Raw genomic sequence first — 24856 nt, forward strand, 5'->3', positions numbered from 1 at the left:
TCAAAGCAGTTCAGCAGAAACCCCTTTGGAAGAGCTTTTGACCAAATGAAATGGTTTTGAATGGCCTTGTTGAAATAACTACACTTGTCAAAAACTGGATACATAAGAGGGCTGGTTTGGAAGACAAGATATCTGAAAGGCACCTGGTGCATCAAGAGTCTTGGTTATACACTTGGTTTTTAACTTTCTACTTTGTGAAACAAAACAAAGGCAAGGCATCTTCTCTTGTACATTTAGTAAAATTCACTTGTAAATGGCTGGACTAAGTTTCTTGGAGGAATAGTATAGACTATTTTTTTACTATTGATTATGGGTTGTATGTGCATACATATATATAATCTCATGTGATATTAAGCTTATTGATTCCTTGGCATTCTAACCTTTCATCTACTTGTCTGTTAGTTTTTGATGATGCATTTGTCAATTTCTCTATGTAGTTCTATCAAACTTCACTCTATGTGGTTGAGTACACTTAAGTTTATGATTGTATCATGACTGTAGTTTGTCTTGGTGGATAGTTCCTTCTTATAATTACTATGTGTCACTTTATCAACCCTTCTTGTTTTAAATTGTTATGTTGGATATTAATGTTATTAGATGACAATTTTTTGGTTAGTATTTTCTTGGTAGTTTAAAAAATTGCCTTCCTTCAAATGTTTTGGTGATATATTCTAACCATATACTTGCAAACAGCACATGGTTGGGTTTATTTCTTTATTTTTAAAAAGTTTTTATTTATTCATGAGAGACACAGAGAGAGGGAGGCAGAGGGAGAAGCAGGCTCCATGCAGGGAGCCTGACGTGGGACTTGATCTCGGGTCTCCAGGATCATGCCATGGGCTGAAGGTGGCACTAAACCGCTGAGCCACCTGGGCTGCCCTGGGTTTCTTTAAAAACCCAATCTAAATGTGTTTTTTGTGTCGTTGTTTTTTAATAATGTAAACCATTTATATTTATTGTGATTAATAACACTTGGACTTCTCTCTAGAATCTTGTTTTCTATTTATACTTTTAATTTCCTTTTTTTTCTTCTTTTTTTGCCTGCTAATCCAGTGACTAAGTTTTCTCTAGGTTATTTTTTCCCCTCTATCAATCTGAAGTTAGGCATTCTAGTTCCCTAATTTTGGTGAATACCCACCTTTCAATGTTTAATATGTATACCAGTAGCAGACTCTGTCATTTCAAGGCTCCCATAATCTTTTAAATAGCCTTTTTATATTTAGGATAATTCCTGGTTATACATCTCACCTTCCGGTATAAAATTCAGAACTCAGATTTCCTGCCTCCATTACAACCAGGATGCAAGCCTATGACATAAGCTCTGCTAACCAGAAGCACCTGTGGAAACGTGAGGACTATGAGTATATAAGCTCTGCACACAGCTTCTATTTTGCTGGTGCAGGTAAAGATAGAGGTATCTAGTCTGTAAAGGTGGGAGTGGTTGCAAGATCAAAGTTCTGACACAGAATTGGCCTTGATGCTGATAGCAGGAACAGATGAAGAAAAACTGAGCTCATGGCATTTGGTGCTTGTTGGGAATAACAGCAGTTTATCATGTCAGTTCTGTTGTATGGTTTAAGGCAATTTTAACCCAAGCTGGTTTGTTTGTTTGTTTAGCTTACCGAATAACCCTGGAACTGCTGAATGTCAATTTAAGAAATTCTTGCTTGGAGTCTCTTGTTTGCAACAAAGAATTTTAACCAATATAATAACCTGTCAAAGTCTAAAATTAAAGTGTATATCACTTCTTCTGAGTAAATCAAGCCTTTAATTCAGAACTCCCTTCTGCCATCATCTACCATATTTTTAAGGACTAATTATTTTATGTTTGAGAGAGAGAGAGAGAGAGAGAGGAGGGGCAGAGGGAGAGAGAGACTCTTAGGCAGGCTCCATGCCCAACATAGAGCCTGACTCAGTGCTCAATATCACCACCCTGATCATGCATGACCTGAGCCAAAATCAAGAGCCAGATGTTCGGCAATGAGAGTCATCCAAGCACCCCATTAAGGGCTCATATTTTAATTTCATCTGGTTTTAAACTTCCAAAACACTGGTACATAAAAAAATATTACTGACTTAGACTAGCTGAGATTTTGCTAACTTATTTGTTTATTCTTCCTTCTCCCATCTTATTCCTTTTGGGTTTGACTTTTTTCTTATTGGAGCAAATTCTTTAGTATGTCTTTCAATGAAAAGCTGTATTAAGTTCAAAAATGTGTTTATTTTTTTCTTCCTCCTGAAAGATAGTTTAGCTAGGTATAGAATTCTAGTTTCTCTGTTATAGACTCTCCATATTTGAAGATAGTTTCCATTGTCTTCTGTAAATCGACAGATGGGCAGCCCTGGTGGCGCAGCGGTTTAGCGCCACCTGCAGCCTGGGGTGTGATCCTGGAGACCCGGGATCAAGTCCCACGTTGTGCGTCCTGCGTGGAGCCTGCTTCTCCCTCTGCCTGTGTCTCTGCCTCTCTCTCTCGCTCTCTCTGAATGAATAAATAAATAAATCTTAAAAAAAAAAAATCTGACAGGTCATTCCTGTCAAAATGACTGTCATTCCTTTTAGGATAATTTGACTTTTCTCACTGGTAACTTTTAACATTTTCCTACTGCATTTGGTATTCTGTAATTTCACTCCTGTGTACAGGTCTCAGTTTTAGAAATTTATTCTGCTTGAGCCTCAGCATTTTCCTTTGATTTGATAACTCACATTTTTCTTCAGGTCTGAAGAATTCTCACACATTATCTCTTTGAATATTGTCTCTCCTTCATACTCTATTTTTTCTCCACTAGAAACTCTTTTAGATGTACATTGGGTCTTCTATTTCTATCCTCTAGGTTTCTGAACTTATCTTGCTGCTTTAGCAGCTTATTATATGCATTTCTGTGTATTTCAGTCTCTTCATAAAAATCATTTTTATAATATAAGGATTATCTGGCTCAAAAGTCACCAGTAGTGTTATTTATTACCATATTAGTTACTTGCCTGGCTTTCAAGGCTCTCATGCATCCATGCTCTGACATTAGGTAGGTAACTATGGGCAAACCACTTCTCTGGGCCCCGGTTTCCCAACACAAAAAGATTAATAAAGTTATTGAAAAACTTGAAGGAGGTGAAGCACTTAAGATGCTGCCAAGTGCCCAACACATAGCAATATCCTATATACAGTTTAGTGTGGTTGCCCCTCTCAACACAATTTCCCCAGTGGTCACATCTGTATGACATCTTTTGTCCTACCATTTTATACATGAATTCTGAATGGAAGCTGTTAAAAGTTCTAAGATCTTGCTTCTTTCATTGTAATGATTGGCTGAAGCATGGTCAGATGAGTTTAACTCAACTGATTAGTCATTCCCTGAGACTTAAAATTTGAAGTTCCTTTATGACAGCAGAATACTCAAATTGTGAGTAGAGTTGCTAGCTATAGTCAGAGGGAATGAAAATGACATTTAGAAAAGGCAGAGAGAGGGGAATGAGTGGGGGGAGAGAGATTACTGACACCACTCAAGTTCGTGGTCTCATTAGCTTTGATGTATGGAACTTTTTGATACTATGGATTCCTTTAATATTTGAATATTTTATAACAGGGAGAAATAACTTTATAATAAAGATTGTGAAAGAGTTCATCAGAATTTGAACATGAATCTTACTTCATTTTATTGCTCAATTATATAGATTTTTTTATTTCTACTTTCCAGAATGATTGTTTTCCCATCTCCAGCTATGGAAAAGTAGCTGTAATAACATTGTATTTGAATGGTCCTACAGAGTTCCCACAGCCTTTCATATCATCATCTTATTTGATTGTGTGAGATGAGTAGGCCAGGTAATGTTCTGCTTAGTTTTTACAAATCATGAAATTAGGACTCAAGTTACCTATTATTGTTCAGGATGGAGAAGGGTGAGAATTGAGGTAGGTATTGAGCGTTCTCTATCAGGAGAACTCAGAGCTTACTATTTGCAAGGGTGTCAGAGACAGTGTATTATAAAATATTTTCATCAATTACTGTTAATTAGGATTTCAGAAGGGCTCTGAAAAGTTTCATTAGCTCAATCATAAAACCTATTAAAATGCACTCTATCCACAATTTAAATTCATACTCTCAAATGTACTTGAGGTTTCCCAAAAGTTAATCTTTGCCATGTTCTGAATCAAGTTCCTGTTGTGCTTTTAAACTCTAGAACATTAACCTTGAGAAGATATTATTGGGGGCGGAGTAGAGGAGAACGGGGTATATTAATTCCTGCCTAGACATCCACAGTGCTTAACAGGTTCCTGTACAAATGAGGGTAAATTCCTGCAACCCTTGACTAAGATAGAACTCTGTGTTGGATATGGAACATGGGTAATCATTTACAAAGGTGACTTGTAATCACAAAGTACTCTAGCAATATTATCACAACACCTTTGTTTTGGGGAACTCAAATGCTTTTACAACTTAATGCATTCACCCTCACTGAACTGACAAGGAGAGGCTGGATGACAAATATCCGCTGAAGTTGTTGGAAGTGAAGAGGAGTGAGGTACTGAAGATAATGCAAATCAAGAACAGTGCAGCTTCCTCTTTAGCCTCAGCGTGGTTACCTGTTAGGAGAACCTTTCCCTTTCAAGTGGCAAACATGATTTATGATGAGGATTGTTAATTTTAGGTAAGAAACTGCTTTTATGGGATCAAGACATTGATACGTTAAAGACTATTGGAAGGATCATACTATTAGTTCACCAGCAGTGTGTTTCATTTTGCACTCTGACATTGGCATTTTTTTATGGGGCTAAAAGATAAGCTTTTTGTTTTAAGCACAGCATTGTAATAAACGGACAGCCCTGGCACAGGTCCCCTTTTCTCCTGCCATCAAACTCAAATCGATCCTCTAAATAAAGTCTGTCCCGAGAGACACAATCGATGTAGGGAAAAGGGGACGTTTTTAAACGGGGCCTGACGTCACACACTTGTGCTTTAACCATCTGTACCTTTTATTAACCAGGGGCTGGAGCCGCCCAGGCGGACAGACACAGGCGCACAACAGCCTTCTCCCACACAAGCCTGGAATGGTAACAGTGTGCGGCTGCCTTAGAAAGAAAAGCCGTTTCAGAACTGTGGGGTGGCGCGTGTGTGCGTGTGCGTGTGTGTGCGCGTGTGGCAGGGTGAGGGAATCATTTCTTCTCCACCCGAGGATGCTATTTATTGGAAATCCAGCACATCTTTTGTTTTTTTAAATTGATTTCTCTCGAGTGGGAGGCAAAACCCTTCAGATGCGAAAGAAGAAAGGGGGAAAAAAAAAAAAAAAAGCAAGTCGGGCAGGAGGATTTTGGAGAATTGCAGCCGTGCTTCGGATTGGGACTACAGGCAAGAGAAAGACTCCGGCGTCCACAACCTGTTTGGCTGCAAAGATGCCGCCGGTCCGCCCCGAGTGCAGCATCGCTCCCCCCTCCTCGCCTCCCGCCCCCCCCCCGCCCGGTGGCTGCCCCCGGGAGGGCAGCGGCCCCACGCGTCACCTCTCACACCCTGCGGCGGCGAGTCCAACCGAGTCCGGGGGGGGGGGGGCGTGCGCTGGGGAGGACGCGCGCGGCCCGGGCAGTCCGCGCCCCCCGTGCCCCCTCCCCCCGGCCTCGCCCGCGGCCCCCGCCTCTCCCCCTCCCCCTCCTTCCCGGGCTCCTTCATCCTCCCCCGGCCCACGGGCGCGTTCTCACTCTCCCTGCACGTGCGCGCCGGGTTCGCCCGGTCCCCTCGCCGCTCCCTGGAAGGCGGCGGCCCCCAGGTGCCCACCTCTCACGCCCCTCCGGCCCTCACCCGGCTCTTCCATCCTCGTCGCGCTCTGAGGAGAGTCCGCGCTGCGCCTCCACGTGCGCACCCGGGGCCGCTACCCCGCGTCCCGACGCCCCCCCCGCCCGGGCTCCGCCCCCCGCGCCCCGGGCGCGCGCCCAGCACTACCTGGCCGCCCCTCCCCCTGCCGGGCTCCGCTCCCGCCCGCCTCCCCCGCCCGGCGCGCGCCAGCTCGCAGCCCACCCCTCGCCGCTTCCTTCTCTCCGCCCCCTCCCTCTCCAGGAGGGCGGGGGGCGCGAACGAGCGCGGCGGCGTGGCCAATGGGCGCTCGGCTTACTCTGGCCTCTCCCCCGCGCGGCCGCCAATCGCGGCGGGCGGTGGTGGTAATATTGTGGAGTGGAGTTTGGATGCCGCGGCTGCCGCGGGCTGGAGCGGCGCGGCCGCGGGGGCTGCCAGGGTATTTCGGGAAGGGGGCGTGAGGAGGAGGCGGCGGCTGCGGCGGCGGCGGCGGCGGCGTGCGGAGGCAGCTGAGAGAGAAAGAGAAAGAAAGGGAAGGAGAGGGCGGGGGAGTGCTCCGGAGGAGGCGGGACCGGCCGGGCTCCTCACCTCTCGGCGGCGGCGGCGGCGGCGGCGGCGGGCGGCGGGGAGGCGGCACCGCCCCCTGCCCGCGGACTCCTCGGCGCAGCCGGCCGCCGACCCGCTCGCTGCCCCCCCCCCCCCCGGGGCAGCGGCCGAAGCTACGGGGGCGGAAGCGGTGGGCCGGGGCGGCGGTGCAGGCGACCGCCATGGCGTTCCTCAAACTCCGTGACCAGGTAGGTGAGGGGCGGCGGGGCGGCGGGGCGGCGGGGCGGGATCGCGCCGCCCGGGGAGGGAGGAAGGAAGGGAGGGAGGGCGGCGGGCCAGCGCTGTGGGCCGCCTGGGCGCCCGCTCGGCGGGGTGCTGCCCCGGGCACGGGCGCGCGGAGGCCGGGCGGGGGCCCGCGCGCGACCCGCCTGTCAGCGGAGCCGCCGCCGGGGGAAGCCCACGTGCGGCCGGGGGCTCGCCGGCGTCTCCGGTCGCCGCCGCCTGAGGGGCGGGTCCCGCGCTGGCCGCCTGGGCGCCCGCGGCCGGCGCCCTGCCGGGTCGGCGCCTCCTCTCTCCTGCCAGGTGAGGCTCGGGCCTAACAGGTGGCTTCCCGCTGCTGGGCGGGAGCGGTGCTGGCGGCCGTGACCTTAGGTCACGACCTTGCTCGCCGGGTGGTTCGAGGCGCGCTCTCACCGGGTTAAAGGCGGTTGCTTCTGCTTCGGGACTAGTTGATTCAACCTGCAAGTTCCCAGACTTGTTTTCTGTTGCTTTCTCGTGCACCATTTTGGTTACTTTTCTTGACTTTGGAGGAGCTGGTCAGAGAATACCTGAAGTGCCGAAAAGAGTGCCAGTTGTCTCTTTTGGACTGAAAATAATTGTGTCTAGGAACGAAACCGCGGCTGTATCAGAATGATTTGTACGTGGAAAGATGGATAACAAGGCTTTCGGGCGATGCAGAGGCTTTCAGAAATTTGAATCCCTCCTTTAAGGAAAGGGAAATCAACGTGTGGAATTTACCGAGTGGCGGTGTTACAGTGCTGAGAATTTATTTTTGCCATTTTTTTTTAAACAGATTTAAAATCTGTTTAAAAAAATCGGGCAGATTTGAGGGCATTGGCATATATTGGGGAAACTATTCTTAAAGCGAATACCCCTTTTGCAAAAACTGGGGAAAAACTTGAGATGTCTTTTTTTTTTTTTTAAACATCGTCTGTTAGTGAATATGGTGCCTTAAATTGTGAATCTTGGTATCATCAATTCTCTCATTTCATGAGTGAATTTTATGTTTGATGTTTAGGCCATTGGCTTGACTTGTTTATCATTAGTTATCAAGAAAGTTTTAGCTGTTAACATCCTCAGGAATGATACTTTGAAAAACCCTACTGTTCACTGAAGTTTATACATTGTATTTCAAATGATAGAACCGCATTGTTCAGTATGATAGCCACTAGCTTACATGTGGCAACTTAAATTTTAACAATTAAAATTAAATAAAAAGTTCACTTAGTCTTTTTTTTTTTTTTTTTTTTTAATTGAGTCTTGTAGCCACATTTCAAGTGCTTGGTAGCCACGTGTTATTGACTATGGTATTAGTACAAATACAGAACGTTTATATCAGAAAGTTCTGTGGGACAGGACTGTTAAAAAACAAGTAGAATATAGCTAATTCTTGCTAACATAGCTATTCCTGTATAGCCAACTCACTTTATACTCTTAAAGGTGTAAAACTCAAGATCAAGTCTTTAATCTTTACCAAACTAATGGCACTTTGCGTTTCCAGAAGTCACAGTTGAGGTAATGGTTGATTTTTGTTTTGTTTCTAGTCCTGCACATTTGAAAAAAGTAATTTTTGCAATTTGGATCATAGTGTGCATTAGGAATTTGGTGAACTTTCTGGAGACTATCCCATTTTATTCACCACCAGGTTTAAACAGAAACAAGATTATGTTTTTCTTGGACATAAAATCCAGTTGCACCTTTGCATTTGTGTATTTAGGAATTGCAATTATAAAGCAATTGGGATGCTACTCCAGTTTTATGTAGTACCTATTAATACTCCGGTGGTGGTGATCTATAAAATGTCACCTGTAAACTTAAGGATACTTGGGCAAGTTAAGTGGCATGGCTCAGAGGGGGAAAAACATTGAAGCTTACCTCTAAACTACTAATTGACTCGTCTGGTCTCTCTTTTGGAAGACTTTGAGAAATGAATTTGGTTTGCCTATTTCAGAGGGATTAGCTGGTTTAGAAGTCTTGTATGTTGATATTTTATTGGCTATTTGAAATGATAGTAAAAATGAAACGGAATACAAATACTATTTTAATCTTTCCTATCTACAGAAAAAGGACTTCAGCAAGGTGATTTATTTTATTTGGAGGAAAGGAGGAGAAGGATAAAGATACAGAATTTTAAAGCTAGAAGGTCCTCGATGTAGCATTTAATTCAATCTTCATTTTACAATTGGGATAAGAAATAGTTCAAGCTACTTTTTTTTCTGTTATTGCTATATTCAGATTGTATTTTGTTTTCTTTTAGCTCTGTAAATATAGCCTAATACGTAGAACCTACTAATGGGTAGGAGTAGTTCTTTGTGCACATAAGCATCAGGTGGGTTCTAAGTGGTTTAAACATGAAATCAGTGAATAAATAAAGCAATTTGTTTTCATATCCAATAATCTGGGAAGGCAGCTTTCCCCCTTTTTGTGGCAACACCTTAATAAGGGGGTAAGGACAAGATTGAGTTTTCAATTGGAAATAAATCTAATTGCACCTTTGCATTCATGAATTAGGGGTGTAATCGTGATGCTGCTCTGATTTGATATACTATCAGTACTCAATGTAGTGGTAATAATGTGAAATGTCATCTGTAAACTTGAGGACACTTGGACAAGGACTCTGACTAGGGCACTACTTTTTGTTAGTAGATGAAAATAATTTTTAATTGTAAATGAAGTGAAAATAATTTGTTTTCTATTTGTAGGACTAGAAACATGAACTTTTCCCTCAAATTTTCCCCCACAATAAAGTGTCTAGACAGCATGGATCTCTGACAAGTGTAGGTTTTATTCAGTAGGTATCACTGTGCAGACTTTTGTCCTTGCATTTAGTGAAAATGTCATATGTGATTACATTTAAATTTTTTAAATTTTATTTATTTTCTAGTTTTATTGAGATATTGACATAGAACATATGTAAGTATAAGGTGTAAGTATAATGATGATTTGATTCATGTATATAATACAAAATGATAATCACACTAAGGTTAATTGACACTACCAGGGGCACCTGGGTAACTTACGTGTTTGTGTCCAACTCTTGATTTTGGCTCAGGTCGTGATCTCAGGTTTGTGGGATTGAGCCCTGCATTGGGCTCTGTGCTTAGTGCAGAGTCTGCTTGTCCTTTTCCTTCAGCATCTCCCCCTGCTTACCTGCATGCAGGCGCTCTCTGTTTCTAAAATAAATAAAATCTTAAAAAAAAAAAAAAGTTGACACTACCATCCCTCACACCATTACTGTGTGTGTGTGTGTGTGTGTGTGTAGATAACATTTAAAATCTTTTTTTTTAACAACTTTGAAGTGTGTGTGTGTGTGTGTGTGTGTATATATATATATATATATATATATATATAATTCAGTATTACTAATTATAGTTAGCATGCTGTACATTAGATCCCTGGAACTTATTCATAGCTGGAAATTTGTAACTTTTGGCCAGTTGCATAATTACATTTTAATTTATCAGCAGTGATTCATAGTATGCTCTAATAAGAAAGAGAAGACTGTTTAGAAAGAGTGTTTAGGATGTGTAAGTAACGAACTCACAACTGGGAAGTGGAATGGCAACTGACACTTGGCTTTAGTATCTAGAAGACAGTAGGGAGTAATGGAGATTGTGGCAGATAGGAGCAGATTTGTTAGTTGCTGCTTAGCTCCAGGATATTGTTGCTGTGCAGGTGTGCCTAGTATTTTTAGAATTCCAGTTTTGTTTTTTTTTTTTTTTTTAGGAAGCTAGAGATCCAGATAGTAATGAGAAATCTCTCTATAAATTGGGAGATTTGGCAAGTTGGGAGTTAAACCATTGATAAAAACTTAAAGCTATAATTTTACAAAGGGTTTGGTAGGGGACCAGTTTGTAATCACAAGTATAGCTCAGCTTCAGAAAACAAACTGCAAAATAAGATTTCTATTTTGTCTTTTTTTTTTTTTAAAGATATTTATTTGAGAGAGAGATAGAGATAGAGAATGCTCATGTGTGAGTTAGGGGGATGCACAGAGGGAAAGAGTCTCAAGCAGACTCCCCACTGAGCTCTACAAAGGGCTCAATCTCAGGACCCTGAGCTGAAATCAAGAGTCAGAGGCCTACCTGACTGAGCCACCCAGACATTCCAAAATTCCTATCTTAAAAGAACACTTTTCTTTCAGATAGTCAAATGGTCATAAACTTTAAAAAATTGAGATATAAAAAATTAAGATATAATTTATATACCATAAAAGTAATCTTTTTAAAGTGTACAATTCAAGCCAAAGCAAACTTGAGAAAGAAGAGCAAAGCTAGAGGTATCACAATCCCAGATTTCAAATTATACTACAGAGCTATAAAAATCAAAACAGTATGGTACTGGCACAACAGTAGACATATAGATCAATGGAACAGAATAGAGAGCCCAGTAATAAACACATGTTTATTTGGTCAATTAATGACAAAAGAGGCAAGAATATACAATGGGGAAAAGACCATCTGTTCAGTAAATGGTACTGGAAAAACTAGATTCAGTATATGCAGAAGAGTGAAACTTGACCATTCTGTAACACCATATGCAAAAATAAACTCAATAGATTAAAGACGTAAATGTGAGACCTGAAACTGTAAAACTAGAAGACAACATAGGCATAGTATATTTTTCTAGATATGTCTCCTTAAGCAAAGGAAACAAAAACAAAAGTAAAATATTGGGATTACCCCAAAATAGAAAGCTTTTGCACAGTGAAGGAAGCCATCAACAAAAAAGACAGTCTACTGAGTAAGAGAAAATATTTTCAAATGATCTGATAAGGGGTTAGTACCTAAAGTATGTGAAGAATTTACACAACTCGGCACTGGGGGGCTGGGGTTAATAATCTGATTAAAAGATAGGCAGAAGACATTTTCCGAATAAGGCATACAGATGGCCAACAGACACATGAAAAGATGCTCGGTATCACTCATCATCAGGGACATGCAACAAAAAACAGTGAGATATCACCTAACACCTGTCAGAATGGCTAGAATCAAAAAGAAAAGAAATAAGTGTTGGTGAGGACGTGGAGAAAAAGGAACCCTGGTGTACTGTTGGTGGGAATATAAATTGGTGCAGCCACTGTGAGAAACAGTATATAGGTTCTTCAAAAAATTAAAAATAGGAAAACCATACAATCCAGTAATGCTACTGAATGTTTACCCAAAGAAAATGAAAATGCTAATTCAAAAGGGAATATGCACTATTTATTTCAGCAGTATTTACAATAGCTGAGATATTGAAGCAACTATCAGTAGGTGAATAAAGATGTGTGTGTCTCTCTCTCTCTCTCTCTCTCTCGCACGCGCACACATGCACACACTGGAATATTCATCAGCCATGAAAAGGACAAGATCTTGCCACTTTTGACAACATGGACATGCCTTAGAAGGTATTATGCTAAATAAAATAAGTCAACAGAAGACAAATACCGTATGATTTCACTTACATGTGGAATCTAAAGCAACCAACCCAAAAAAGCTGAAACAGTCCCATAAATAACTGTTGGTTGCCTGAAGGGAGGGGAGTGGAGGATGGGCAAGGGGATGAAGGAAGGAAGAGGACCAAACTTCCACTTATGGAATGAATAAATCACAGGGATTTTGTTTCAGCATAAGGTATATAGTCAGGAGTATTGTAATAGCAGCGTATGATGACAGGTGGTAGCTACACTTGTAATTGTAGCATAATGGATAGAGTTGTTGAATTGCTGTGTTGTACACCTGAAATCAGTGTAACATTGTGTGTCAGCTATACTTTTTTTTTAAGGATTTATTTATTTGTTTATGATAGACAGAGAGAGAGGGGCAGAGACACAGGCAGAGGGAGAAGCAGGCTCCATGCTGGGAGCCTGACGTGGAACTTGATCCCGGGACTCCAGGATCTCACCCTGGACCAAAGGTAGGCGCTAAACCGCTGAGCCACCCAGGGATCCCCTATACTTTGGTCTTAAAAAAGTTCAATAAATAACACCTCCAGAAATGTGCAGTTCAGTAGTTAGTATATTCACAGACTTGTGCAACCATTATAACTATGTAATTCCAAAACATTTCTATCCTTTCAAAAAGCAATTAGCAGTCACTCCCCATTTTCCCTCTCCCCACCCAGCCCCTGGAAAGTACTGATCATCCTCTGTCTCTATGAAATTGCCTATTTTGGATATTCATATAAATAGAATTATTCAATATGTGACTTTTTACATCTGACTTCTTTCACTTAGTGTAATATTGTTAAGGTTCATATATTCCTGTAGCATGAATTAATCAGTTGGTCATAAACTTTATATCATGTTTAAGAGTTTCTTTTAAAGAAATTTCTATACTTTTATGCTGTTTCATTGCTTTTTGTAGTGTGCAAATGTATAATCTATTTCTGCCCCTACTTTCTGAGTTTATTTATTTATTTATTTTTAAAGATTTTATTTATTTACTCATGAGAGAGAGAGAGAGAGAGAGGCAGACACAGGCAGAGGGAGAAGCAGGCTCCATGCAGGGAGCCCAATGTGGGACTTGATCCACGGACTCTGGGATCACGGCCTGGGCCAAAGGCAGATGCTCAACTGCTGAGCCACCCAGGTGTCCCTCTGAGTTTGTTTTAAAACTGAAGTTAGACTTTGCATTAGTACTAGAGGATAGTTTTTACATTTGGGTCATTTTTGTATAGGAGCTGCCTTTGTGTTCTCTTCTGGGGTCATTGGGTAAGGATTCTTGATATGTTGAATAATTTTTTTTTTTTTTTTGGACAGGGTTAGCGTATATCAACAAGTAGCTATTGAATAGGTGACAATAATTTGACTATTTTGGATAGTTAGTAAGCTGTCACTTGATTAAGTGTCCAGTAAGGATAGAGTGTCATTTGACTTTTCAGGAGAAAAATAGATGATCCTTGAAAAATCTTAAAATCAGGGACACAGAATATGTGAAATATATATATGAAATGCCTGAAAAACACTTATGCTCAGATATTCAGTTACTGTATATTGAGTCCCCTTGCTTTGTGCTGTAGACTGTGGGCACACCTCATTGGTGTGTGTAGTTGGAAAGGTTGGGAGATTAGCAAAATTAACAGTGACTACATTTTGAAGTACTTTGAATATAAGGCTTAGAAGTTTGGATTTGATTGGAAGGTGTTGGGAAGTTGTCATAGGTGGGCTTTCTTAATCTAGGGTCTGTGAAGGGCTTTCTGAAGGAAAGTGCATACATGTGTACTTAAGAGGCCTCATAATTTCTACTAGGTCCTCTGACAAGTCGATGATACTTAAAAGTTAAATAACCACTACATTATAGTTTTAGAAGAGTGAATTACAGAGGACAAACAGGAACACCTGAGACCAGTTAGGTGGCTACTGCTATAATTCAGAACATATGTAAAACATTTTAGTGCAAGCCAAGTACATTATTTCTAAGCAGAAGTTTGAATGGGAATGAGTACATCTCTAAAGGATCCACAAAGCTATATTAATGGCTCACTTAAGTGTAAAACTAAGTGTCATATCTACTGACAATTGACAGTTTTTTTTTTGTTGTTGTTGCATAGTCCCAGTAGGGTAAATTATTATTATTATTTTTTAATATTTTATTTATTTATTCATGAGAGACACAAAGGGAGAGAGAGGCAGAGACACAGGCAGAGGGAGAAGCAGGCTCCATGCAGGGAGCCTGACACGGAACTTGATCCTGGGACTCCAGGATCAGCCCTGGGCCGAAGGCAGGCTCTAAACTGCTGAGCCACCCAGGGATCCCCGCAGTAGGGTAAATTAAATATGAGAATACAATTAAACATTGATAATTCAAGTAGTTAGATTTGGGTTGTATTAGGTTTTCCAGCATTTTATCTTATTTCCTTTTTATTTTTCATTCTAATGTAAAATTTATATTCAGTGAATGCACCTCCTGTGGGTTGAAGTGAGATACTCCTGGAGAAAGTTTTGTGCCTGGAGAGAATAGTTTAGGGTTAAGTCTTTTTGTTCTGGACAATGTATTCTGTGGATAATTTACATTAAACATACACAGTGATAATCATAGAATTATATAGTACTTCTCATTCAAAGCAAAAATTAATGAAATATTCATTACTAAACCAGTAATGTTTTAAAGTGTAACAGTACATTGTACATAATGATTAAAGTTCTCAAGGACTTCAAGTTTAATTTCTGGGATCCCTGGGTGGCGCAGCGGTTTGGCGCCTGCCTTTGGCCCAGGGCGCGATCCTGGAGACCCGGGATCGAATCCCACATCAGGCTCCCAGTGCATGGAGCCTGCTTCTCCCTCTGCCTGTGTCTCTGCCTCTCTCTCTCTCTCTCTGTGACTATCATAAATAAATAAAAATTAAAAAAAAAAATTAAAAAAAAAAAAAGTTTAATTTCTACTCCTACTCTCCAGTCCCAGTTCTTAGTTAAGTGATTCATCCACTTTCTTTATGTGGTACTGATTTTTTAAAAAAGGATTCTTCTGTGTGTATACTGATTGGCATGCAAAACTAAGTCTGAATAGAATTACTCCCACAACTTTAGTGGAAAGTTCACTTTTGCCTAGTAAATTTAAATTCAAATTCTTAATTGGTGATGGTTTTCTTATTTATTATAGACATAAAGGTATGTCTTTTCTACTCTTAAGGATTGAAGGCCACAGATAATATTAAAACATACGGCATGGGACAGTTAAAATACTTAAGGAAAATCAGGAAGCAGTTGCTTATGAAACATATACTTGTTCCAGAGCCTAGAGTGAGAGTTATTATGATGCAGTACTACATTTAACTTTATTTCTTGTTACCTAAGTTACCAACCCCCCACCCGCCAACTTTGTATCTTGTAATAGGAAGTATAAATTAGTCTGTAGAGGCAACCTTTTCTCTTGTATAAGTTTCTGGATTAAAAAGTTTGATAGCTGTTTCTTTTTTAAAGAGCTTTGCTGTGATCTAATTAACAGACCAATTTAAGTTATACAGTTCAATGGTTTTTAGTATATTCATAGAGATGTGTGTCACCTCAATCAATTTTAGATCATTTTATCATGGTGAAAAGAAACCTCTTACCCCTAAACTATCATTCCCCCAAACCCTCATCATTCCTAGCCCTAAACAACTACTAATTTATTTTGTTTCTATTTTTTTGCCTGTTTTATGCAGTATGTTTGCAAGGCTCATTTGTACTATAGTGTGTATCAATATTTTTATTGATGAATAATATTACATTGTATCATACCACATTTTATCTGTTCATTCAACAGTTTATAGGCATTTGGATTATTTTGACTTTTTGGCTACTCCAAATAATGCTGCTATGAACATTTGTGTAAAAGTTTTTGTGTGGACATAAGTTTTCATTTCTCTTGGGTACTTAGGAGTGGACTAGTTGGGTTATATGGAAACTCTTTATTTAGCTTTTTAAGGAACTGCCAGTCAGTTTTCCAGAGTGGCTGTATTATTTTACATCCCCACTGGCGGTACATGAAGGTTCCAGTTTCTCCACATCCTCAGTAACACTCTCTTTTTTTTTCATTGTTGTCATCCTAGTAAAGTGGTATCTCCTTGTGCTTTTGATTTGCATTTCCCTGATGACTAATAGTGTTCAGCATCTTTTTATCAGATCCTTTGCCTATTTTTTAAATTGGGCTCTTTGTCTTTTCATTATTGGGTTGTAGTGCTTTATATATTTTAAATGCCAGTCTCTTACAAGATACATGATTTGCAAAAAATTTATTCCATTCTGTAGGTTGTCTTTCTACCTTTTTTTTTTTTTTTAAAGATTTTATTTATTCACGAGGAGGGGTGTCGGGGGAGAAGCAGGCTCCATGCAGGAAGCCCAATGTGGGACTCTATCCCGGGATTCCAGGATCACACCCTGGGCTGAAGGCAGGCGCTAAGGCAGGCGCTAAACCGGCTGAGCCACTCAGGGATCCCCCCCTACCTTCTTGTTAGTATTCTTTGAAGGACAAAACTTTTAATTATGGATTCCAATTTGTCAGTGACTCATAGGGTTTTGACTAGGGGGGCTAGGTGGATAGGGCATGCAAGAAGAGGAGTTGACATGAGAATGAGATAAATTCAGTTTTGGAAATACTGAGGTCCCAGTGGGACAGTTAATTGGAAAAATTATTACAGGAGGCAGTTAAATGAGAGGCTGGGCTTAGAGAAATGTGTTTTTCATGGTAATTGAGGTGAATGAGGTCATTTAATGAGATAAGTTCTTGGCCAAGGAGAATATAATGGAGAATATGGAATGGGTGGAGGAAAGGAAGCATGAGAAACTACCAGAGTTAAGAAAAAAGCATGGGGAGACTACTATCACAGGCCAGTAGACTGAAGAATTTCCCAAGTTCTACCTATACTGTGCTCTTCTAGACACAAAGGCTCAAGTTTTTCATCACCTTTTAGCTTTCTTTTTATCCAGCACACTGTTAAAAACTTTCTGTGAAAATGTTTTTCCTTGCCCCAATTTCTTTATTTTCTAAGCCAGTAATTCCTAAGTTGGGCATACATTGAAATCAGTTGGCCAGCTTTAATACAGGATTTTGGGGTCCTATTAGATATGCTGAATGAGGATTACCTGGGGTAGTGTCCCAGGTAATTTGTGTATTTGAAAACCTAAGGTAAAGAGTGGTTTGCTCTTTACCAAGCTTGTTTACTTTTTTTCTTGGATCCCAGCTAACTTATTTTCCAGCCCCTCTTGCATTTGGGGATGGCCCATATGATTGAGATCTGGCTATAGGAAATTAAGCAGAAGTGTTGAGTGTTTCTTCAGCCCTGGCAAATACAAACCTTCCTTGAACAATCCTTTCTTCTCTCTTCTCCTCTCTCCTGCTGGCTGGGTGTTGTCTGCCAAAGCAACTTTGGAAATGATGGGTCCAAGAGAGCTGAACTTCTGTCAGCCTGGGTCTCCAGCCTCTTCATGCCCACAGCTGATCATTAACATGGATTTTTGGACTTCATGTAAGCATGAAATAAAAATAAATTATTATGTCACACTTTGGGATATATCTATTATAACATCTATTGTTACTTTAATCCACATAGCTCCTTAGCTTATTGTCCAAATTCTGTTTTGGGATCATCCATTGCCTGTGGTTTCTACTATTTATATTTTAAAACTCATTTATATGGTAAGTTAGTCTTCAGCTGTTAACTTCCAGACCTTATACCTAAATAATGTGTTTTCTTTGTAAAAATTTTCATGGAAATGATTATAATTAACATCCTGATTATTTTATTATATAACACTTATGTGCCTGCTACCTGCTGGTCCTCAATACTAGGGGTATACCTGTGTATAAAACATGATCACTGTCTTCTAGTGTGGGAAAGATGGAATTAGATAAGGGCAGTTATCTTATGTGTGCTTTGAGAGCATCAAGGGAGAAATGGCTGATTGAACCCAATGGTGGAATTGGGGGGGGTCCTTGAAATTTTTTTATTTTATTTTATTTTTTGAAGTTTATTTTAATGGGATTTTATCTACCCATGTTCCTTTTATAATTTGGTTTTCTTTCCTCCTCGATGTATAAGAGCCATACATAGTCTCTATAAAATATTTTTAGAGGAGCAAAAAGTACAAGTGCATTTCTTGTAGATTTGTGTACATGTGGGTATTTTGTTTGAGTGTATATTTTTTCTTAATCTCTACTACCAAGAAAGAATAGAATGCTTTATTTAGAAGAATTTGCAGATCTTAGTCCTAATGCAGATTATATTGTTAAACATTTACTTTCATTAAAGTCTTTTGTTGTTTGTTTTGTTTTTAAATGTTCTCTTTTTTCCTTTCGAGGGAATTGAATTTTCTTTTTTTTTTTAATAAATTAATTTTTATTGGTGTTCAATTTACCAACATACAGAAAAACACCCAGTGCTCATCCGATCGTCAAGTGTCCCCCTCAGTGCCCGTCACCCATTCCCCCCCATCCCCCGCCCTCCTCCCCTTCTGCCACCCCTAGTTCGTTTTCCAGAGTTAGGATATGATATTTGTCTCCCTTCCTGATATTTCCCACACATTTCTTCTCCCTTCCTTTATATTCCCTTTCACTATTATTTATATTCCCCAAATGAATGAGAATTGAATTTTCTGATTAGAAATGGTGAAAGGCAGAATGGACCTGCCTACTATTAGTATCGTATTCTTACTAGTGTAAATTAGGAAAAAGTCAGATAATTCAACAGGACTTTGAAAGACTGTGTGTGTGTGTGTGTGTGTGTGTGTGTGTGTGTTAATAGGTAAACAATAGTCTTCTATATTGACTAGTTCTCTGAATGGTGAGAGGCTTCCTCCACTTTTTAAAAGCTTACAGGCTGGTCAGTGTGTAGTTCCAGAGTGTCACATTGGGTCTTGCCAAGAGTGAGGAGTGTGTCCCTAGGAGAACTAAAGACAGTTAGGCAAGCAATAACCACATCCTGAAGGAAAGGAGTTGAATTTGATGGTTGAAAACAGCTGGCTTTCAAGGGATGTAAAAGCAAACTGCAGCATCAGGAGTGAGCAGTGGAGTTGAAACCAGGTGAATAGGTCAGATTAGCAAGTGTAGTGTTTGTCAGGTAGATCCAGTAAGTAGCCTAATCCAGGATATAGGCAGGTAGTTAGAAACTAGCGTGTCTTTGAGGGCTTGAATGATTTGTATAGAGAACATATCTGGAATCAAGAGACTTTAGGGATGCCTGGGTGGGTCAGCTGTTGAGCATCTGCCTTCAGCTCAGGGTGTGATCCCAGTCTGGGGATCCAGGGGATCGAGTCCAGGATCGGGCTCCCTGCGAGGAGCCTGCTTCTCCTTCTGTCTATGTCTCTGCCTCTCTCTGTGTCTCTTATGAATAAATAAATAAAATCTTAAAAGAAGAGAGAGACTTGAATAGATGAGGTCAAGGGGCTGTAACCTTTCAGACCTTCTCATTTGACACCATAGCAGGGACAGTGAGAAGGAACCTGGTTGGAATATTTCCCATTTTATAAACTAGTTAAGAAGTGTAAATGAAATACAGTATAGATGTACTATAGAAAGGTTTTGGAAGATTTTGTGTTAATCCAACTCATTTAACAATGAATAGCTTCTCTATTTTAATGAAAGACAATAAATTGTTTTAAATATAGTCTATTAGTAAAACAAGTTATCGTTCTTTTACTATAAAGCTGAATTTCTACATAACACCTTCACTTAAGTTTAGATAACTGCTTAACTATTATAGATGGTCAGTAACACGGATTATTTTGGATGTCTTGGTGCAATACTGGTTTTAGAAGCTCTTATGTTTTGGCTATGGAATTAATGCTTTTGAAATGTCACTAATTGCCTTGTTTGTATTTTCTTTTCCTTAACTAGCAATTTCTAGCTTCTAAGACTTCTCTTGGACTATAAGATTCTATTATGAAATCACATGAACTTTTACCTACTCACCTTGTAGTTTCTTCAGCATCTTGGAGCTACAGTTTATTTTTTTATTTTTAAATATTTTATTGATTTATTTATGAGAGACAGAGAGAGAGAGAGAGAGAGAGAGAAAGGCAGAGACAGGCAGAGGGAGAAGCAGGCTCCGTGCAAGGAGCCCAATGTGGGACTTGATCTTGGGTCTCCAGGATCACCCCCTGGATCGAAGGTGGCACTAAACTGCTGAGCCACCCGGCTGCCCGGAGCTACAGTTTTGAACATGAAATTTTTCTCTGACCACAGCTTCTTTCATTGCTAGTTCTCCCGCTTTCTCACCCACAGTGAACCTGAGCTTTGCTGTATTGGAACCAACTTTATGTAGTCTGCTAGGTCCAATTTGGCCACAAACTGGCCTCTTGAGAAGCCTTGACCTTCCGATTTGAGCATTACTGGTTAGGGTGGTATTTTGTGAAGCATGGGACAACTTTTACTACTGGTGTTTTTCTTGAGATTTTTTTTGTGGGTGACCTATCACTAGATGTTACTTCCTTGCCTCCAGTCCAGACTCCTGAGTAGAACTCGGTATTTAAGCTTTCATTTCTGCTTTTCCACCTAGCTATCTGCTTTCTTTTAGTGCTTTGATCCAACCTCTTGAGCCTCTGCTCCTGTCTTACACAATCTCTTCTCCTTCTTCTCAATCTTCTGCCTTTTGCTACTTGTCCATTTTCCCACTCTCACACGCTTCTCAGGCTGGACCCTTTTTCTCCTCAGCAAGCCTGGTTTTTTTAGTGGAAACTTTCCCCTGCAGGTCCTTCCCTTAGCGCTCTTATGTCAGTCTTATATCCTATCCTCTCTGCTTTCTACTCTTATCTTTAGCCCTGACACTACCCTTTAAGCTTATAGCTCCAGACTTTTCTGCAGTTTTGTCAGGCAAGAGAAGCAAATGACTCAAAGAAAAATCTTAAGTAAATAAGAGTGGATATCACCATATATGAATATGGCAAACAGTTATGATAATCTTAATTGAATGTCTGAAATTGTAGAGCATGTGTTTATATTTTATTTATGTATTCATGGGAGACACAGAGAAGCAGAGACATAGGCAGAGGGAGAAGCAGGCTCCCTGTGGGGAGCCTGATGTGGAACTTGATCCCTTGGCCCCGGGGATCATGCCCTGAGCCAAAGGCAGAAAAGCTCAACCACTGAGCCACCCAGGCCTCCCAAGTATGTGCTTGTAATTGTGGCTCATTGATTGATCACCTTTGTGACTTTGGGCCAGTTACCTCACTTAAGTTTGAGATTTCTCAGAAAGGGAAATAATAGTGTCTATCTCACAGATTTGATGAATTAAATGAGTGTATAAAACCTCTTATACATAGTTAGCCCTTGTTAAATGGTAACTATTATTGTACTGAAAATGACTGGCTTGAGAGATCTCAGCAGCTACTAAATCTACCACTGTCTTACTGTGTGATCTTGGACAAAGAAACTAAATCTGAGCCTGAGGTTGGTTGGTTGGTTTTAACATCTTTTTAAAGATATAATTAACATAGCACAAAATATACCCATTTTAAATAAACAAAGGAGTTTCTTTTTTAAAGTAAATTCACAGAGTTGTGCAGCCATCACTACAGTCTATTTTTTTTTTTTTTTTTTTACATTTTTGTCACTGAGAAAGAAGTCCCATATCCAACAGTCACCTCATTCCTCCTAAATCCAACTCCACCATCCTGCCTTTCCCTCAGCCTTAGGCAACCACTAATCTGTTTCTATGCATTTGCTTATTGTGGACACTTCAAATAAATGGAATCATAAAATATGTAATCTCTTATGACTGGCTTCTTTGACTTACAGGGCTTCTTCAGAGGTTCATTTATTCTGTAGTAGGTATCAGAACTTCATTTCTTTTTATTGCTATATTGGGTTATTTCCACTTTCTGAATAAAATAAAATGGGCATAGAGATATCTTCATTGAATTGTGAGAATGTTGATAAAGTGCCTATTATGTAGTAGCTGTTCAATAAATGATCACTCACTCAGTCAAACAGTTTAAACTCCTATATTCCCTTGACTTTCTCAGTCAACCTATGGATTACTTCTACAATATTTATTCTCCTGTTTCAGCTCTGGGACCACTGGAAATTGGTGAAGGAAGGAATGAAACCAAGTTGAATATACTTCATTTTTTTGATGTCTAACTTGCACCCTCAAGGCTACTTAATCCTTATCATTCCTCTTCTGTATCTATTAATCTTTAATTTCTGCCTTCTCTATTTTAACAGGTAGTTGTATCTCCTAATTGACTGAAAAAGAGAAGTCTACCTACCCATTAAGCTTTCTTATTGATCTCCTTCCTTATTGCAGATAATTTATTTCTACACTTTGCTTTTTTCCTTGATCTTTTTTTATTTTGATTGAGAGAAATGAATATATATATCTATTCATATATATATGAATAGATATATAAAATATATATATATGTGTATATTTTTAAAGATTTTATTTATTTACTCATGAGAGACAGAGACACAGGCAGAGGGAGAAACAGGCTTCATGCAGGGAGCCCGATGCGGGACTTGATCTCCGGTCTCCAGGATCATGCCCTGGGCTGAAGGCAGCACTAAACCACTGAGCCACCCAGGCTGCCCGAGAAATAATATATGTTTTCTTAGAGCATTTTCTGCTATAATCCTAATCATAGTTTCATCTGAGATTTAGATGTATTTCTTATTTTTATTTTCTCATGTTTTTGCTTTTCTATTCCTGCTCTCACACATTGTTATATATTGGTGTCTGGATGGACACTACTTATTAATCAAGATTCTAATACTCAGAGTGGGCGAAACCAGGTAAGCAACACCCCCTGTAGGACTCAACCTTAACAAGGCTTATTTTGGTTTGGGTATGCATATATTACAATATAACTTTTAAAATATTGCTTACTTTAGTGTAAAGTAGTAAATCAAGTTCATTTGAGTTGAATTTTTTTCATTAGAATAGAAAAAACATTTTCTTTTTTGTCGTGTTATGTTAAGGCTAAGAATATGTAATATTTAAAAAAAAAGTATCCTTTTATTATTATTCCTGGAGACAGAAATCTGATTCACGCTTCAGGTAGTCTTCTCTCTGAACTAAATTGATTCTAAAATATGCTGAGTTTGTATAGTTAGTTATCATTGGTTTTACATTCCTGTGTCCATCCTGTCAGATGATCTTTCTTTTGATCCAGTTCAGTTCTCTCCAGCTATAATTCATTTTTTTTAAACATTTTATTTATTTATTTATAGAGACACAGAGAGAGAGAGAGAGGCAGAGACACAGGCAGAGGGAGAAGCAGGCTCCATGCAGGGAACCCGATGTGGGACTCGATCCCACGAGATCCCACGGATCGGGATCGCCCATCTGTCACCATCAACATTATTACAGTGTTACTGACTATATTCCCTGTACTGTATTTTTCTCCCAGATCTCTGGGATCACGCCCTGGGCTGGAGGCGGCGCTAAACTCGCTGAGCCACCAGGGCTGCCCTATAATTCAGTCACTTTCCATTGCTTTGTCTACAGTAAGGATCCTGTATAGTTGATCAACCTTTCAACTTGGATTCAGGGAGCTAGTACTTTTTTTTTTTTTTTTTAATTTTTATTTATTTATGATAGTCACACACACAGAGAGAGAGAGGCAGAGACACAGGCAGAGGGAGAAGCAGGCTCCATGCACCGGGAGCCCGACGTGGGATTCGATCCTGGGTCTCCAGGATCGCGCCCTGGGCCAAAGGCAGGCGCCAAACCGCTGCGCCACCCAGGGATCCCCAGGGAGCTAGTACTTGATTAGAGCAGTGGTGCCTTCTTTTCTTTAATGGTTTATTAAGGTATAATTTACATACCATAAAATTCATCTGTTCTAAGAGCACACTTCAATTATTTTAGTAAATTTAAAGGGTTTGGCTCCCAGCAGCACCACCCTCCGGTTTTAGAAGATTTCAGTCACCTAAAAAGATACCTATTTGGGAAAACCTCAGTTCTCCTCCTATGTGTTGCTCTCTTTTTTTTTTTTTTTTTTTTTTTTTAAATTTTATTTATTTATGATAGTCATACAGAGAGAAAGAGAGAGAGGCAGAGACACAGGCAGAGGGAGAAGCAGGCTCCATGCGCCGGGAGCCTGATGTGGGATTCGATCCCGGGTCTCCAGGATCGCGCCCTGGGCCAAAGGCAGGCGCCAAACCGCTGCGCCACCCAGGGATCCCCTATGTGTTGCTCTCTTATTGTCACATTACTACCATACTCATCACACTTCTACACCAGATGGGTATCCTACAATTCAATTCAATTATGACATGTTGACCTGGCAATAGCATCAAATCCCATAGGTTAAGGGCTTAGTCCTATGAGAATGCCTCCTCCCCCCCTTCTCTGTAGATGCCAGTTGCATGTCCAGGTGCTTCTGACTGGCTGTAAATCAGAAGTTCCCAAATAATTTGCTAGAATGGCTCACAGAACTCAAACATTTTATTAACTATATTACTAGTTTAGTACAAAAGGATGTAACTAGGGAACAGCCAGATGGAAGAGATGCATAGGGCATGGTATGGAGCCTTCATGCTCTCAGGGTGTGCCACTTTCCCCAAATCTTCCTGTCTTTACCAACATAGAAGCTTTCTGAACCCCATTCTTTTGGGTTTCTGTGGAGGTTTCATTACATGGGCACAACTGATTAAATCATTGGTCATTGGTGGTTGAACTCAATTTCCAGACCCTGAAGTCAAGAGTAGGGGTGGGGATGGGGGTGGGACTGAACGTTACAACTGTCTAATCACCTTGGATGGTTAACTTTGGGTGGGTGGGGGGGTCCCAAAAGTTAGCTCATTAACTTAACAAAAGACACTTAATGGCTCAGTTCCTAAGAAGTTCTAAG

At 40.4% G+C, this 24856-nt stretch overlaps 1 protein-coding gene across 11 annotated transcripts in view; it reads left to right on the forward strand.

Moving 5' to 3' along the window:
• The first annotated feature begins 6147 nt into the window (after positions 1 to 6147).
• Positions 6148 to 24856, forward strand: part of ANKRD28 (ankyrin repeat domain 28) — a 197373-nt gene continuing 178664 nt past the window's right edge. For 4 of the 11 annotated variants that reach the window (XM_041733793.1, XM_041733792.1, XM_041733797.1 and 1 more), the window contains exon 1: positions 6148 to 6572. Coding sequence is in view for 6 of the 11 variants with exons in the window: in XM_041733792.1 (XP_041589726.1) it covers positions 6546 to 6572 (27 nt within the window). In the remaining 5 variants the exon portion in view is untranslated. Of the gene's footprint in view, positions 6573 to 6675; positions 6907 to 9487; positions 9517 to 11938; positions 11993 to 17427; positions 17533 to 24856 lie in introns of those variants that run through there. The other 7 variants (XM_041733790.1, XM_041733799.1, XM_041733788.1 and 4 more) reach the window with 5 other exon arrangements.

The sequence above is a fragment of the Vulpes lagopus genome, chromosome 19, assembly GCF_018345385.1.
Source record: "Vulpes lagopus strain Blue_001 chromosome 19, ASM1834538v1, whole genome shotgun sequence".
In the NCBI taxonomy this organism is placed as follows: Eukaryota; Metazoa; Chordata; class Mammalia; order Carnivora; family Canidae; genus Vulpes; species Vulpes lagopus.